The 18,981-nt window shown below is 42.3% G+C and overlaps 1 protein-coding gene and 1 long non-coding RNA gene across 4 annotated transcripts in view; both read left to right on the top strand.

Moving 5' to 3' along the window:
• Nucleotides 1-3,472: 3,472 nt before the first annotated feature.
• Nucleotides 3,473-4,840, top strand: LOC139436063 (uncharacterized). The gene is made up of 3 exons (XR_011645274.1): nucleotides 3,473-3,675; nucleotides 4,222-4,282; nucleotides 4,365-4,840. It is a non-coding gene; the product is annotated as an uncharacterized lncRNA (long non-coding RNA).
• Nucleotides 4,841-12,706: 7,866 nt separating this feature from the next.
• Nucleotides 12,707-18,981, top strand: part of dlgap2a (discs, large (Drosophila) homolog-associated protein 2a) — a 243,718-nt gene continuing 237,443 nt past the window's right edge. For all 3 annotated transcript variants that reach the window (XM_034111272.1, XM_034111271.1, XM_034111269.1), the window contains exon 1: nucleotides 12,707-12,751. In XM_034111272.1, coding sequence (XP_033967163.1) covers nucleotides 12,721-12,751 — 31 coding nt within the window. In that variant the 5' untranslated portion in view covers nucleotides 12,707-12,720. The remainder of the gene's footprint in view (nucleotides 12,752-18,981) is intronic.

Genomic DNA, 18,981 nt, shown 5'->3' with positions numbered 1-18,981 from the left:
TATAGTGCTTTATCCAGTCTTTAAGACCCCTCAAAGCGCTTTACATACTACATGTGGTTCACCCATTCACACCCATTCATACAGAGCAGTGTACCTAACTCTAGGAACTAACATTCACACACATTCACACACCGTTGGCCATGCCATCGGGAGCAACTCAGGGTTAAGTATCTTGCCCAAGGATACATCGACATGTTGACTGCATGGGCTGGGATCGAACCCACAACCTTCTGGTTGAAAGACGACCGCACTCCCTCGCAGCCACAGTCGCCCTGATAGTGGGATTGGTTGTTGGCCGTGTTGCTTGAATAAAATCCCCAAGCTCCAGACACGCCCAGCTCCAAGCTATTTTTGGAGCTGTAGTGTGGACGCTCCGTGAGAATGACCGGGGATTTTATGCGAGCAATATATATATAAACTCCCCAAACAGGCGAAACCCTACCAGTTTCCCCCACTGTCTCTGCCACCTCCCTCTATGCCTGGTTCCTCCGGTTTGTATCCCGGGAGGTGAAGAGGGTCTGGTCATACAAAACCGGGTGATTCGCTACGGCGATAATTAGTTTCTCCTCCGACTTTTTTTGAAATATAGAAATGAACGGCGGGATATCTCTCCCAGCTTAGACGCGGTTTGATTGGCTAGCGCTTCAGCTGTCAGATTTTGGGAAACGGGATTTGATTGGCTGGCGCTGGCTACTCCGGCGTCCAGGCGACCAGAAGTTGAACAATGTTCAACTTCTGGTCGCCTGGGTCGCCTGAGACGCCTCGCTCTGCTACCCACAATTCAGTTCGGCGAAAAAGCGCGGCTACGTGACGTCACCCCATTGAAAGTGAATGGGCAGCTTGGAGCAGCTTGGAGCTTTCGACGCTGTAGTGTAGACGGGCCGTGAGACAGGAGTAAGTGTGCTCTCATGGTGTTTTGTTTTTCATTTGTGCTGTTTCATGTGTCTTTGAGGTAAACAGATGTATGATCTTGACCCAGCTTGACCTCGATGTTTTGAATTGTTTGGAACTTCAAAGTCCTTTGATAATGTCAAACAGACATACACAGCGATACATACACTCCTTGAAGTAAATAAAAACACCTGGCTGCAAAGCCAAAGCTTCAAATATGTGTAGTTTGGCTGGATGGTCATTTCATTCCTGTGATACGCAACAAGCAGTAACGGCCCGTCCACACTACAGCTTCAAAAAAAGCTTGGAGCTGGGCGAGTCTGAAGCTCGACCAACAACCAATCACATGAATCTCCCGCCCCTGACACACAAGCAGCGGTTTGATTGGCTAGAGCTTGTACTGGCATATGATTTGATTGGCTGGCGCTGGCTACTCAACTTCTGACGCCGGAGACGCCGGAGATGGACCGCTATGCTACCCACAATTCAGTTCGGCGAAAAGCGAGGCAACGTGACGTCACCCCATTCAAACTGAATGGGCAGATGCGTATTTTCAATAACACTTCCTCAAGAGCGAAATCCAACGTCTAGAAGGCTTTTGGTGTCATCCTAGATGGAGAAAATAACTAACATCCCACGCTTTTTGAGACAAATATGCAACTGCGTGTGTTAATAATTGCACGTTTTCACTGCTCATATAGCCTATATGCGGGTTCGGGTCGGGTTGCGGATCGTGTGCCGACGGGTCAGGTCGGGTTGCGGAACTAATTGGCAATATGTGTGGGTAGCGGGGCGGGTTCGGTATTGCACGTCGCGGGTGCGGGGCGGGAGCGGGTCTTGAAAATCAGGCCCGTGCAGGACTCTGCTCCATGGGCGCGGGAAGGGGGGTGCTGATGGCGCTGCAGCACCCCCTAGCGGCAGGCAGGGGGTGCGGAGCTCCCCTGTCTGAATTATTATTTGACGGTTATTGCTGCTCCCGCTGTGCATAATCTGTGTAATATGTAGCCAATACATTCCACATTGTTGGCTACAATTCTGTAGCCCCGGACAATTCTACCTTAATAATATAATACATTAACCGTGCTTTACGTGAACCTCATCATGACACTAGAGAGGACGGCAGGACTGTAATTTCCAGTGTTCAGTGAATGCAACAGAGGCAAGAAGCCAGACCAATCAGAGAGTTGCATGGAAATAAAAGTGTGCTTGTGTCATTCAAGCTCGGCTCTGTGTGTGTTTGAGCTCTCCTCTCAGACTGAGAGGCTCAGGTGAGCTAAAGGACTCTCTGAGTGTTTAAATAGTTAACTTTAGTCTAAGTTATCTCAGTGGGTCTCAAACTGTTTGGTCACAAATTATTCAAAAGATTATTTCCGCGGCACACCTTCATATGATCATTATAGTTCTAAAAAAAATAAGAGAATAAAGGAAAAACAGTTATGAAATACTATATGGCAGTAAAACAAGAATACAGTTTAAAAGGGGAGTGATTTGTAAAATATCCATAAAGAAAAAGAACATCTGCTTACAGTTGTGTTTCATCTGGGTGTTGAGAGATGTATCCATAGATCTCTTAATATTGCTCTCAAAGTGCACTAGATTGATGCTTTTAACTTCAATATTTAAAAAAAATCTTCCCGGGGGAGCATCTCCCCGGACCCCCCTAGAGGAGGTGAGGTCCGCTCCCCACTCGTAAAAAATAGCGAGTGAGCTGATTATCGAGCCTTCATTGTAACAGTCGCGGGTGTAGTGTGTGTTTGCGTGTGGGGAGTGCTTTTGTGCGTGCTCGTACAAAAAAACGTGCCCGTAATAGTGTTCACTGGAGTCCAGCACCTCAGCACCCCCACTCAAAATACCTTCCCGCGCCTCTGCTCTGCTCTGTGTGTCTGAAACACTAAAGAGTGTCTCTGAGAGTTTGTTTCCACACTCCTCCTCCACTACAAGCCGCTGCCATCACCCAGCTAGCCAGCATCAATAATTGTACGTACATCATGCAGCTGTTTGAGTCATTACAAAGCAATCATCTCATCTCTGCAGAGATTTCTATTTGTGGCCACCACACAACTGTCCTTTACACGTGTTTCCTGAATAGCATTTTGATGCATATGGAATAGAAGGCACTCATTAAGAATCCTTTCAAGTCATTTGACGTTGTTTGTCACAACTTGTCCCTATTAGCTTTAGTTAAAGCTTGTATCTTTGTTAAGCTCCGTAGGTTAAGCTACTTTTAAGACAAGATAATAACACCAATCTACACTGTCCTGTGAAAACTATGTATATCCAAAAATTCCCAAAACAATTCATGAGCTAAGGAAACAGCCATGCTGAAGGCTTTGTGCAATTTTCTAAACAGTCTAATAGGATGTTGAATCGTTAATTTTTACACAAAAGCCGCATTCACACTGCGGTACTTTTCCCACAAAGGTTCATGCGAACTTAGTTCATGATCGCGTTCACACCAAAAAGAGCCGGTACTAAAAGTAGTTCATGCGAACCTTTTTACCCCCTCGAAAGTCCCTGCTAGAGAGCAGGGACTTTCGAGCGGCTCTTTTTTGAGAAGGTTCTCGCTGCGGAACGCGGAATGGGGCGGGGTCGGATAAAAGGCGGGGTTGGATGTCCGACCCCGCCCAGAGAAGAGTTCCGACATCTCCGTTCACTCCAATGGACCAGTTTTTTACAGCAATGACGGATCGCGGAGCACTTCCGGGAAACTATTGAGAGGATCTGCGGCTAGCAGTCTATGGTTGCAGCATAATAGACCCGACCGTTCGTGATGGACTTTTAAAGGTAAGAATACGTTTAAAGATTTATATTGCGGATATTATCAGAACATCTGAATCAAATTAACTACACATGTGTATTAAAGGATGTTAGTGGATTATCCCTTCAATCAGTATATTTGACGTTTACAGATAACAGATTAGATTAGGCTAGAATGCCGGATAACGTTAGCAACACACGTTAACCACGAACAGCCTATTAATCCGTTCTCCTAATGTTATTTCCTCCAACGTTGTGGAATTAGAGAAAAGGCGCTTCTTAACGTGCTTTTATCCGGGTGGAGGGAGTTGGGGCGTGTGATTGTAGTGGGTGGAGGTGGTGAAATGAGGATATCCATTTTGGAGTTCAAGCTAGTATAATATAGTTAACGTTACACAATAATAAGGAAGAGAGCTATTTTTGTGATACATCGCTATCGATATGGATTTAGAGTGGATATTTGAGACTTCCAAACAGTAAACAAAAACGTAATTTATGGGTGAGTGTTTTTAGCAGAGTCATATTATGTCTTTGTGATTCTGTTGATTATTACCTGTCTGTATTATGTTGCAGCTCAGCTGATGTTGGATTGATGGCAAAGGGAGAGGGACTTAAGTGAGAGTGAAAACACAAGGTACGTTTTAAAATAGGTCGGCAATTTCCCATCCTCTGGTTGCTAGATGTATCTAACCCTTTCTCCTGTCTCCCTCTTTCAGCACAAGAACCCCAGGGGGATTCTGGAGCCTAAAGACCTGCAATGAGACCCTCACCCCGCACCTGAGTCTCAACTCCCAGAGCTTTGCAAGCCTCTCCCTGTTATTTTTATTAAACAGACGTTAAGCTTCCCAATGGTGTGGTCTTCGTTTTGTGAAAAATATGATTACCTCACATATGTTGTTGCTGTTGTTGTCTTTTGTGATAGTTACATTGCTCCTGCTGACTTGAGCCAGCCATTCTTTCCTCCTCTCTATGTCAGTGGGGAAACCTTACATTCATACTCCTTTCTCTGAGCGCTTGAAGCATCCCCAGGCAGCACAGCATTTATGTTCAGGTTCAAATTTGAGTCGGACTATTTAATGTTTTTTGAGCATTGATAAAGAAAACCTTAAGGTTCATGCCTGTTTTGAAGAGCGCGGTTGAATGTTTGCATCAGCAAAGCCTTTCACTGTTGTATAGATTTTTTGTTTGTATACTTGGTTTGGTTTTTATATTTACTGTATTTGCTTTTTGGGTTCTGTTATCTTAATGATTGTTCTGTTATATGATAAATGTTGTAAATAATAAATGCTTTTTCTATCATTCTATTAAATGCAGTGCAATGTATCATTTGAAATATATGGACTAGATATGAGTATGCACAGAACTGACTAAATGAATAATCAATTAAAACAAATATTAAATAATATACTTAAATACACTATCATCTAAAACAAATATTAAATAATGAACTTAAATACACTAATATAGAATATATGACTTTTTATACCACATATTTAAATACATTCATGCATTTAATTAGTATGAAGTTTGTATATTTAGTTTTTAAATTATATTTAGTCGAGTGCAGATTAATTATATTTAGTCAGTGCAGATTTGTGTCTGTACTTATTGTAGTTGTCCAGCAGATGATGCTATTTGTGTCATTAGGATATCCATACACCCCGCCCATCGGACGTCCAGCCCCGCCCACATCCGACCCCGCCCCATTCCGCGTTCCGCAGCCAGGGCCTATAGTCTTTTTTGAGAAAAGAGCTATATTCCTGATTGGCTGGGCGAATTGCAAACCACGCCCCGTAAAATTCCCAAAAAGTTTTGTGAAGCCGCCATTTTATTATCCTCGCATTAGCATTATTAGCATTAGCATTAGCCCAGCGCAGAAACGCAGAGAGACTAATTTATGGCAACACAAAATAAAACATGGGAGCGGTGGAGATGAGGAGGTGTCGGCGTTCTGGCGATTTACTCGGAAGGCTTCAGTAGAAGCTGCTGGGACTCCCAGCAGCTTCTACTGAAGCCAGTCCCCAACTCCGGGGACTTTGGGCGACAGTATACGCCGTGAAGTGGTTTGCGGCCTGCCAGTAAACCCAAAGCAGAAGAAGAAGAAGTAACGTCAGCGGCTTCATTTGCCTAATCCACCCCCAGGGACTTTTTCTGGTGTGAACGCGATCTGTAAAAAGTTCGCATGAACTAAGTTCGCATGAACCTTTGTGGGAAAAGTACCGCAGTGTGAACGCGGCTAAAGACATAAGAGACAACTCAGCCATTCTGTACCATACGTCTGAATCATAGACGGTCTGAATACAGGCTACAGTGGTGTGCCCTGTGATCACTGCTGAACCAATGGGTTGGCTTGACTTCATAATCAAATTATCAGGTGTCTGCCAGTATGTTCAGTATGTCACAAGCACATGATTTTCTAATGAATTGTTGTAAACGTTGAAAAATCTTTTCTATCCAGGAAAGAAAAAGTAAGATTTAAAGAGCCTGTGACACGAGTTTCCCCCCATCATCCAAACCCATACATTTGAGTAAATATTGTCCCCTTGAAAACTGTTACTGAACTGATTTTGAATATTTGTACTTTGATAGCCATTCATCTGCCCTTCAATGTTGACATTTTCTGGATCTTCTCGGGGATTCTTCAAGTCCCGCCAAATTACGCGTGACGTCATTGCGGGCACAGAGCTCCAGCTGCACCGTTCATGATCCCAGCATCTACATGTACAAGCATGATGGCGCACACTGCAGCAAGCTCAGACAGCGATGACAGTTTAATTTTGAACGTGTCTGAGAGCTCATATGAGGCTGAAGGATCAGAAAGTGATACTCATGATGACATTGTAGACGATATTGGCTATATGCCCTACCGATTCGGGTGAAACGAACTCCGAGTCGGACAGTGGAGATGACAACCCGCCCGACGATCGCCAGATACCTCTCGATCTACAACGCCTGAACAATGTGGAATGGTTTGTAAACTATTTTATTTACGAAGCCAATGGGGTTGAATGGACTACCTATGTTGCACATGTATTATCTTTTCAATTTACACACGGCATCTATTGCAGTCTGTCCGTCCTGGGAGAGGGATCCCTCCTCTGTTGCTCTCCCTGAGGTTTCTCCCATGTTCCCTTTAAACTGTGGGTTTTCTTCAGAAGTTTTTCCTTGTACGATGTGAGGGTCTAAGGACAGAGGGTCTGAGGACAGAGGGTCTAAGGACAGAGGGTGTCGTATTGTCATACTGATATTCTGTACACACTGTGAAGACCACTGAGACAAATGTAACATTTGTGATATTGGGCTATATAAATAAACATTGATTGATTGAATGGGGTGGTCTACAAATTGTGCATAATAATTATATTTCCCCTGCTAATCTATAGCTTCTGGAGTAAAATATATTCCATTAGGCAACAATTAATTGTTGGCTTCCTATTAATTAATGCATGTTAATAAAATAAAGATGTGGTAAATTACAAACAGCAAATATGTGATGAATCATGTTTACAATGATTTTTATCACACACAATATACCACATTTTACTGATGTTTATTACAATTCATGCAGCATTTCTAAAAATACAACTGTTGTTTTCAAGGTGCACATGTGGATGCTGCAGAGCAGACAACCTGGAAACAGTACAGGAGTGTGTATGCTGCAGAGAGCTGGCAAAGGTCCAGGCACTCAATGGCAACCATGGGGGATCCTGCATCACACAGCACCCTGGATTTGAGGCAGTCTGCCTAAATGAATATGTGCTGGACGTGGCCTATTCATACTACAAGCAGAACCATGGCCACCTCAACAAATCCCCACACGAGTATGTATAATCTGACAACAAATTAAACTTCTGATGTGCAAATACTATACACAGTTCATACCATATTGATGCAAGTAGACGACCATGTACACTGATGACAATACCACTACAGATTGTAGCTTGCCCACTGAAACATTACTACTTCAAGTGGTAACAGACATCTTTCACTGTAACTTTTGTGAGCATTTGCCATAGTACTTATTATATTTGCCACATGTTACGTTCCCTACTGGACTAGGGGAACCAAAGAGAAGTAACAAAACACAAAAACAACCGGGCAAGAGAAAAAGGAGAGGAAACCGGTTTGTGAAGCCACAAGATGGACTTTTAATTAAACAAAGAGAAAGGGCTCACCAGCCAACTTGCAAAATAAACTATAACAACTTTCTTTAAACAGAAAGTGACTACATTAAACAAGGTACACTGGAGCACATCTCACACATGCAGCCAGAGGAGAAGGGGAGCGGGCCACTGCAGCCTTCCTCAGGTCCTTTATGGAGGTCCTGATTGGTGATTGGGAGCACCTGGGGGAGAGGCTGCACCTGGAGAGAATCATGGAGAGAGAGAAACACAAACACACACACAAACACCAGCACCCACTATGGCACGTAACACACATCACAAAACTCTTTTACAGATATGAACATCTTACACTTCGTAATGTAATGCATATTAAAGCTAATAACTCACTCTCCCTATGTTTTTCCCTACAGACGTCGACGCTACACTGCCTACCGCCAATTGGTACGATGGTGCTGGGGATACCTCGGCAAGCAAATCAGGGTACCACTGCCTGCCTGTGTCGTGGTGAAGATCCGTGATACCTTCCCATCACCCGACTACCAGGGATTTCAAGAGCCACAGCCAGAACCTGATGAACCTAATTTATTTCTTGAAGCGACTTAGGTGTTGCTTCACAAAGTCTGATTTCTCGGGATGTGGGAACTCGGCACAAAGTGGGGGTGGCACAATCACTGGTTCCACTGCGAACTCTGCCTCAACATTCTCCTTGTCTGTGCACTCCTTCACTACTTCTGCCAGGAGTTCTTGGGCATATTCTGCAAGTGCCAATTGAAATAGTTCAAGACATGCTGTTGCAATTTTGTTATTGATTCTTGCGTCACTTCACAATAGTCATGCCCATCACTGTGCAAACCTTACGAAATGCACAAATGCCTTAATGAATTATCTCTGTCTGTGGAAGGAATTGGTAATGTTACAAGGTTGTATGTTACAGAATGTCACTGATACAATGTGCATGGCAACCACATCATGTTGTCTTTACTTTTTCTTTATTACATTATTACAAATCTCACTCACCATAGGTTGGACTTTCCAACACTGCGAAGTACTGCTGCTCCCTTTCTACCCTTTGGGTACTTGATGCTATACATGGCTTCCCCAGCCTTTGTCACGCCTTGTACCCGGTTGGCATTTTCATTGAAGTGGAGGGCTGCAATCAGTATCCTGCAATAAGAATTGGAGCATAATTATGTCTTAATATTTGTTTATTACTGGGATTCATACAAACTGGGAGGGGGGGGCTTCCTTCCTTTTTACAATTCTTATAAGCATGTGTACCTGTGTTACTTTTAAAACAGAATTTAACATACATTTGCAAAATACTTCGATATTTCATTTCAATCCAGCCTCTTGTCAATGAAGTTTCTCAAGGGCTAGTTCATATAAAATATGTATTATTGCTAGACCTCATGGTTATTTTTAAAACACTGTAAGCCGGATCAATGGTGATAAACTTACCGACAAAGCATTCCTGTGTAGGAGAAGACATACATCTTCGGCGCAAACTGGATAAGGAGGCTGTGGAATCCCTCCACTGCTGATGTTTGGGAGCCCCCAGATAGCTTCAAAATGTCGTTACACAGGGTTTTGTTGCACACCAGCGTCTCCAATTTGACTGCTGCCTTGGATGCTGAAAAAGATTTTAAAAGTTTACCCTATGGAAACTTGCATATATCATATTTACATACCACTGCAAAATGATGAGGTTGTATTTAAATACAAGAACCTGTTTTAATACGACTGTTTGCCATTTTGGATACCTTTGATCCCATATTATATAACCTATATTATATAACCTAACAGAAAAAAATCCCTCATATTTATTTTCTTTGGTCCCTAACATTTCTGTTTTGGGACTGCACAAACAATTGTTGCTGATTACTGGCAACTGATTATATTGATCCATTACTTAAAATGTGTAGCCATGTATATTTACAGTTCAGGATTTGTATATAGTATATGCTAATTATATATTACATTTGGGAAAAAAACCACTCGCATGGTTCCAGCCATTTCTTGTGGGACTCCCTCCCCTCCAGCCTGCCATGGATTGTGTCCTTGTGTTCTGCACGTTTTTCTCCCATGTGCGCTGACGCTTGACATCTGTGGGAAAGCTATGGATGCTGATGTTTAGTTCGTCATTTGCTGTATTGGAACACCCAGACACAACGCATCGTCGAACCATTCTTACTGATGACAACACACTTTGTCCGTGTTTGGATCTCACGCTGCACAGTGAAACGTTCCCGCATTGACGTCACTTCCGGCTTCCCCCCAAACCTCAAAATGAGTCAAAGGAATTTTCCCGCGATGTTCGAAATTATTGATATTTATCTAAACGGTATCGCTTTTTCTTTTTTAAACTGACGGTTCGAGATTATTAGTAGCCCACTATTTCATTGCACAACAGTTGTTGGGTGGCTGTCACAGGCTCTTTAAGGATATGAAAAAACTTTATTGCTAGAGGTCAAATGACTAATATAAGCATCAAATGCATTTGGAATGGTAGGACGTATGTTTTTTTTTTAATAGAAGTAAAAGTAAGAGCTTATACCTGTTCCTTCAAACTGAAGTTTAAACTTATTTTGGCATGTTACATAGGACAGTATTTAGGATTTTAAGGACGAAAGCAAACTATGAGCACAAACTAGCTTGGAAGCGTTTGCATGAATGATGGATTATCTCTCCTCTTGCTGCTGATAAAGTAGAAAGTGAGATAGGATGACAAAAGTATTTGCTTAAGGCCCTTCTCCTGTATGAATTACATATATAGTACGTTGATATAGCTTTTGAAAAGCCCCCAGAGACAAGCCATTATAGTTCATTTCTATTTCTTTCCTGGTTGTCTCTATCTTTTCAAGAGGTACCTTTTATATTCTGCCCGTCTCCTTAATTAAAACTGTCACTTATCTGATTGCTCTTGTTCAGTCCTAGAGAGAAGAAAAATCACTGAGAGACAGGGAAGCCGGATATAATCACCGTGTGAAAATGTAAAAGAACGTTTAACATTATCACAATGAAAAGTAGAGCGGAGAGAAAGAAGAGGAGTGCTGTCTATATTACTAAAGTGATTTTGTACAATAATGAGCCTGTCAGTCAGAGGCAAAGGACAAAGAGGCACTGATAACACCTGCTGTGCCACCCCCACATCTCCTTCTCCTTTTGCGTTCCCTAGACTTCTTTTTAGTTGAAATCCTGAATATCTGTGCCTTGTGAACACCGATAATGGTATTCAGCGTCACCGCAAAGCTTAACAAAAATCTCATCATAAAAATAAATGAAAAAAGGGACGTTTCGTTAGATTTTTAACCCGCTAGAGATATGATTTCGCATAGGTGCAATATATCAGCAGCTAAGATACACCCAAGATTGATTAGGTTTATATTGTAATGCTCACATAATAGACTGTAAGCATGTAATATTTATTAGTGATCACCTCAGGCGTGTGAGTTGTGCAATAATTGGCTTTTTATATTTGCTGTTACAACTTCCTGGCATGGAAAGATTGCTGATGGAGCAGAAAGAACTTCTAAAATTGGCCCCGTTGATGCGTCCACACCAGATCGACTGATAACCCTGCCAACCTTTCTCCCATCTCAATCCAGCAATTTTCTTCTTGTTTTAGTCTCTATGTTGTTCCATTCCAATGGAGTGTTAGCGTATCATATTTTCCTTCACACGCCATTAAACCCACCTTTTGACTGTTTGTAGTCTGAATCAGAGTAGAAAAGAAACCTTTAGCACATATATCCTCACCGGGACCATCATTTAGTGCTCCACTGCTCACATCAGAAGAAAGGTGTTAGATAAATAACTGTGGGAGCAGCACTTTTTGATGCAAATGGTGTGAGAAATGTGTGTATCGTGCCACTCTGTAATTGTTGGTCGCTGCATGGCTCTGTGCTTTTTGTCTGAGCTTCATGTTGTGTATCTGCTTCGAGCTGGTGTGATATTAACATCTTTCCCCCTCTCTCTCTTTCTGTCTCTCTTTCAATCCACCTCCCTCCGCCTTGTGTTTCTTGAAAGGTGTTGCCAGGCATACTGAAGAAGCATTGCTGTATCATACCAGACAGGAACACAGGTAAGGACCTCACAGATGTGCCCTCTCCAGGAAACACACCTGTCACACACACAAGGAGGGAGACAGTTAGTGGGAGTCTTGGAGTGGGGGGGTCACAGTGGGTGGGTGGCTTTTGTCTGTCTATGTGTTTTTTTTGTTTGCTCTCTGTACATCTTTGGGCTCGTACCTCATGTGCTGGATATATTTACTCTTAATAACTGATTTTTTAAATAGTTTTATGTAGTTAAACCACACTTAATCCACATCCTGGACACAAATAGTTTGTTTGAGGTTCTCTAAAGATAGACGCAGACAGAAAATAGACATAAAAAAATACAAGGCTGCCTGTTTTTTTATCATTTAAATCCCCTTTATCATCATGTCATAGTCTTGTTAGACCTAAAAATCCTCCCAGATGAAGGCTTGATGCCAACAATCGTCAATGTTTATTTTAAGGTCTAACGTGACTACACATTCTGGACACAAATGGGTTTTTTTCTTGGATAAGAATGTATGTAAGAAAATTAAAATGTGTGTCTACATATATCCTCATCAAATGCTTTTTGGCTTACCAACCTTCATTAGGTTTTTTTTCTTTTAGGTCTAACGTGACTATGGCGTGCCTTAAAGTTTTCTTGCTTTTATTTGACCCCTTATTATTTGGCCACGAACTGATCCCTTTGTGACTCTTACTATACTGTTGTTTTATTGCCGTTACAATGTTACCTGTAACACAATTCATTAAAGGATCTTCACATGGGGTTCTCCATTTGGCCTCAAATTCTCCCCTCACAGTTCAGAGGGAGGGGTACATTGAAGGGACAGTTGTTGGGAAGTTGTGATGATGACGCGCTTCTTCACATTATTGCAGGTGTCAAGCGGTTGCTGATGAAATTGAAGAGCAGGGAGATATACTCAGGTACATGGCCGCAGTCCTAACAAAAATGACTTATTCTTCTATTACTCTCTGTGCGTTTACTTCTGGGCGACTCTCTAACTCCTCACCTGCAATGAGACTGCATGTGCTCTGACCATCCATCCCACTAACAAAACCTCCCTGATGCTGCTCTGCTAGGTCCGCTCATTTATCAGACTCATGGCCCTTTAGTTCACTTCTGCAGTGAACCTGGCCCTCTGTTTTGCACTTAGTTCTGAAAAGACTGATTTCTACCCTTTGAATGTTGTGTTTCTCAGACACATGATTAGAAAGCTCACTGCACACCCTCGCCAGGTGTGAGACGCATGCTGAAGAGTAGAGCAAAGGCGCAGCAACCTTGGCGATAAAGAGAGACCTGGAAACTTGTTAGGAGTTTTAGGTGTTGCAGTACTGAACTCCGAGTTATAACCGGTAGGCATCTCGCAGCGTGAAATTAATGTTTGATGGAGCATACAGGTGAGATCATCTGCACTTAAGCCGATAAGAAACTTCACAAATCTGTAAATCAGCAGTTTTACTGAGGTTTTGAGCATAAATGTTCAGGAAACCACACCTGAGCCACATTTTAATTTAAACCACTCTATTCATCTCTCTATTTCAAAGATGCCAGATGTGTGGGGCTCTTAGTATTAAACAATCCAACAATAAACAAATCCTTAGGTTTAATTGATTACAGAAAACGTTTGTAAAGAGATTTACAAATGTTAGCTCGGGAAATATTTGACAAGACTTAGCTTTCTTAGTAGGACGAGCTTCTATATGTTTAGTTAACAGGGCTGGCATTGAATATGGAGGACCCAAGGGGGCATCTCTTGGCTTGTGTGTGTCCCGCATCGTCGTCTCTTTACGGCAAATGTTCACACCTCCCGCGGCCAGTGTTGACAGTTGGCCAAAGAAAGTCGGCCAAAGAAATCACTCTGTTGCCTCTTTTGAATGACGAATACACACTACCGCTGCCTGCTGGTAAGGACAGTTATTGCCACTCGTCGACTGAAGTCTTTGCGGTGTGTTCGTAGGTGTGCGGCGCAGCCGACGTAGCGGACGTAAAAGTCGGGACGCCTTCGGTACGCGTTCTTTGGTCTCAGGTTGGTGTGTAGCGGCCTTAAGCACAAGGTGTTCTGACAGAGTGGACACTTATTAAAATAACTCATGAATATTTATATGTGAAGCTGTTTTTTAGGGAAGTTTTAGCAGGCGCTGCTGTTGGATGAATATGTAGTTGTAGTCTTCACATTGTGTGTCACAATATGAGATTTTCATTGTTTTTTTTCTCCCAAAGCGATATTTTTGCGATATCTATAGATCAAATGAATCCTTAAATTCGTAAATTGTGTGTTTTTCTCTCTTTTAGCAAATGAATAACACTCATCATATGAGGGAGGTGGATGGGAGTCTGTTTCCATAACTTTACTCAAGTGCTATAAAAACAATGGGAAGTGAAAAGACAACCAGATGAACCGATAAACTAAAAATCCACATGGCCTAAAATCTGTCCATACCTGAATCGAGACACCCTCAACTTTTTTATGTTGACTTGACAGCAGCATCCGCTCGACTGCACACATTCCTTTTCTTTATAAATAGTTGCTCCTCCCTGAAAATACCTTTTATTCTGATTCATTGCACTGTCAAGAAGCCACATTACATAGTGAATAGTCAGCAGTAATGCATCGTCATTTTTAAACTACTTCCACCAAAGTTCATAGATCATCATTCAGCCACCCGTTGCATCTCAAACACCATTACAGTCTTTACTTTTTAGCAAGGCACACTCACATTCAATGGCAAACAACTTCAGTGCCCCCAGTAGTATTTACAACATGGCATCCTGTTTCCTGGCAACGCAGTCAGTGAGTGCAAAGACTGTCCATTTCCAGTAAGCATGTATTTCTCTACTGTTAGGATTACGCATCGCTGTTGTATTGCATATGCTAAAACAGATGGCATACAATACCACTGGCATTGGATGATCATTAGTGAGTACAGTATTGTGTCAGGCCTGGGTCTGCCTACGGAGAGACACGAGTTGAGAAATTCAGTGTAGGGCTCGAGGAAGGACGGGGTGAAGAGAGAGGGGTGGAATATCTGGAACATGACGAGTAAGATTAGGGGAGACTTTGAAAATAATGGCCATACAAATATTGCCATGGTGAATAGAATTAAGATGCTGCATTGTGTGTGTGTATACTGTATGTGTGTCTATGTCAGTGTGTTCCTCTCTACTCCATTAAGTGAGGAGCGCCCTCTACTGGGCAGTTCCCCCATATCTCAAAAATCCTCCTCAGAAACACTTCCTTTCGCTGCTCCCCACTTCTGTTTCTCAGATTCAGAATCCTGAGTGTAGAAACTGTAGGGCTGAGGCTTATCGTAATCTTACACTCTCTCTGTTATCAGAGCGTCCCTCTGCTCCTACTCCGTAAGCGGAAGCCTTTGTGGTGATCAGCGTTTATGTGCCACGCATTCACAGACTTCTTTATATAGACTTTAATTTACGTGTGAAAATGTGACCATGCCGTTGATATTTCTCATGTCCATGCTGAATTTATGGCATGTTCAGCTCCCCTGCTTTTGCATATTTTTTTTTAACTAACTACGTTATTTACTGAATACCTTAAATCTAATATTTTGGCTTTCTTTCCAAAGATCCACTGAAAGAGTAGCAGGGTTTTTTTTTTTTTTACCGTGAATGCGAAGGCGCAGTGAAGAGATATGCTGACTGTTGTATTCTGCAAAGTCCTTCTATCACCCTTTGCAGTATTTGGACCCTTCTGTTTTGCATTCATGCCCCTATGTACTCATTGATTTTGTCTCCCCCGAGTCTTACCACACACACACACACACACACACACACACACACACACACACACACACACACACACACACACACACACACACACACACACACACACACACACACACACACACACACACACACACACACACACACACACACACACACACACACACACACACACACACACACACACAGCCTCCATATGCAATCCCCATGTGTTGAACTCTCCATTTCCATTGGGACATTGTTGTGCATGAAGTTTTCTACTGTTGTGTGTGTGTGTGAAAAACTACATAACACATACTGTAGTATGTTGCTATACTTCTTTTCACTAGGACCCGCATTTGTTCATTTCTCAGTCAATTGTTTATATTGTCAAACAATAAAAAAATGGCACGAACAATTTCCACAAGCCCAAGAAGATCTCTGCATGTGTTGCCCAATCAACATCCCACAATCAAAAGTGTTACATTTATAGACATAGGAGAAACAGGAATTTCCATATTTGAAATGATTAACCAAGTTGTTGTCTTTTAGCTTTTTATACCAAATACAGCTAGATGTCAACAACTGAACAATTTAAAACTTCTAAGCATCAAGCTTCATATTAAGCTGGAATTGAAATTGATTAAATGTACAGCAAATGTGTAGGATTTAGTAAATGTAAGTGTTGGCATCTAATATTGACATATGGATATTAAATAGCTTGAATGGATACTTTTGCTTTATGTTTAAAATATGCAATTAAAATATAGTTTATTGGCTTTAATACCTCTACAGTAGCAAATTATTTTCTTTAATAAAAACTACCTTGAATATTTTCTCAAACTAAAAGGGTTTGTCAGAGGACAGGTTGCCATAGAAACAAATGGGCCAGAGCGACTCAGGGGAATGGAGTAAGTTAAAAAGCAAGAGAAGTTTCTTTCCAATTAAAATCATAGCAAAATATTGAGGAATTGTGCTTTAAAGTCCTCTTAACAACCTTTCGTGTTGGGGAACTTACTTACAAAATCCTAATCCTAAGAGCACCTTTTAATACTGTGTCTGCTGTATGAAAACGTTCTGTCGTGTCCTCATCCAAAGACAGCCCCTGAACTACATCAGTCTAATGGCTTTTCTCAGAACGTTTCCCAGCAGCCTCTGTCCGGAGTCACAGCACTTCCATCTTATTGCTTCACATGTCCTGCCTGAGCCCCCCGTCCCGTCCCGCTGTGCGTCTGACGGAGCGGGAGTGAATCAGCTCTATTAGCTTGAGTAATTAACGGGCGAGCTGTCGCTTTCCCTCCATCTCCTGCCTGCTTTTGTGAATGCATACACACATTCACATTTGACATCGACACATGATTTTTATGAACACACACGAACTCCGGCAGTCAGTGCATAATTTGTTCTCCAGCAGACTTGATCAATCTGTTTCAAAGCGAGACAACCAGGGAGAGACTGTCTCTTCCTGATAGCTCTCAGTGGCCTTGATGCCAACTCTGTATTCTCTTCATCCCCGCTCACCAAAAAAAGAAACACCCAGAGAGAAAGGACGAGGCTGTATTAGAAAGTATAAACAAGATTTATGGACTAAATGAGCAAAAAGCTCATGTGAATCTGCATTAAAATCAAGAGAAAAGGATGAGAGAGTGAGGGCTGTAGGGGTGAATAAAAGGAAATAGTCGCTGTGTGTATGCGTGTGGGTTTGCTGAAGGCCCTCAGGAGCTATCCTCGTGTCTGCTAAACTCCCGACAAATCCTGCACTATCTCTCCTCCTCAGCCGTCCACACTTTCTTCTGTACCCTTGACACCCGCTCTCCTCCTCTGCTCTCCCCGCAGCAACGCCGAGGCGCACCCACTGAACTGTTACAAGAGTCTGCAGCTCTGAAACATGGCCTGTTCCTCCAGGCCCTTGTCTCTGTGCAACTGCACTGCCGCGCCGTCAAATTGATTGTAAACAAATATGACACGGAGGAACAATGGATTAGATGTAAACTAAGCCATGCTTTTTGAACCGCTCCCATGTGGTGTCAGAGATCTCTAAAATAAGACACGCAAGTTAATGTGCAGCTTGGCTCAATATTCATCATACTGTGCCTGTAGACATTTAAGTTAAGTTGAGATGAGAAGTGGAACATGTCTCTGTGTCAGGGTGCAAGGCATTGTTTTGAGGCTGTTTTATACTGTTTGTGTGCACATTTGCACATATAGGAAAATGCAATAGTTAGCAATATCAAAATGTAAATATATAATACTAAGTGTTGATTCTTGTAACACATTCTTCCATTGTCGGCAGATAGATACATCTCTAAAAACAGATATTGCATAAGAATGAAGAATCTGTTGGCAAGCAACCTTATTGTATCATTCTGGTCTCAAAAGACAAATCACATCACACAGGTTGCAGCAAAAAAAAGTCTGTGTGGGGTGTAAAATAGGCAGTATAAATTGGTCCCAATGCAATTTCGCAACTCAATGTCAATAAGGGAACATAACATTTAAATGGCTACTTGGGAAACCATCCAGTTTAAGATGACATCTTGCATCTCAAGTTGCTAAGGGGACTGTAACTAAGCAATGGCAGGTGCGTAGAAAAGTAATTATTTGGCCAAATATCCGCTGCCTACACTGAGATCCCCAGCAATATTGGCTGTTGCCCCCTGAGACTTATCGTCGTCAGGTTTTAACGTGATGGGTTTGTTGGTGGGTGAGGTCCCATGCCGGTTGGCAAAACATGTTGGTTGTTGGGTATTATTAGAAAGCTTGTTGTTATCTAGCTGATACACTGACACAACTTAATATTTACATTATTTTTCTTTGTTCAGACAAGTCAAGGGACACAGTCCAAGAACGGAAAGAGGAAGAGAAGTGTTGCTGATTAGTGGTTGTTATTAAGAGGAGTAGGAATAGATACATAGTGTTGGTGGTTTATGAGCAGGCCATTGCTTGAGATTAAAGATCCCATTAAGCCTGCTGTGCAGCCACTGACTGATCGAGCAGTAAAGATCTGCTGTTTGCTCGGGTGGGAAAGATTAAAGGGCAGTTTGAAGGTACGTTAGGTAAAGGTTACCCCTTGTCAGAGTAGATCTATGACGACACAGCATGCTACTCCTGAAGGGCCAAAATATAATTTCCCATTCCACATCAATGCTCACCCAACTTTAGCACATTTCACTTTGTGTATTAATGACTATGAACCTCAAAGAATATCGTTTTTCCATAGTATCATCCAAAAGGGTTGTACCATACGTGTTTGTGAACGTGCTGCACACTTACCTGCCCACAAACGTATTGGAGAGTGTGTGCTTCATCTCTCTATGGGGACACCTGTCATTGAACTACACAGTGTCTGACTGGAGGACAGCTAGTCCCTGTGGACTGTCTGTCTCAGTTTGTCCCTGACATAATGAGCGAGCTGGGACTAAGCTTTGATTTA

Source organism: Pseudochaenichthys georgianus, chromosome 22, assembly GCF_902827115.2.
Source record: "Pseudochaenichthys georgianus chromosome 22, fPseGeo1.2, whole genome shotgun sequence".
Classification (NCBI taxonomy): domain Eukaryota; kingdom Metazoa; phylum Chordata; class Actinopteri; order Perciformes; family Channichthyidae; genus Pseudochaenichthys; species Pseudochaenichthys georgianus.
This window is presented reverse-complemented; position numbering and strand designations above follow the sequence as displayed.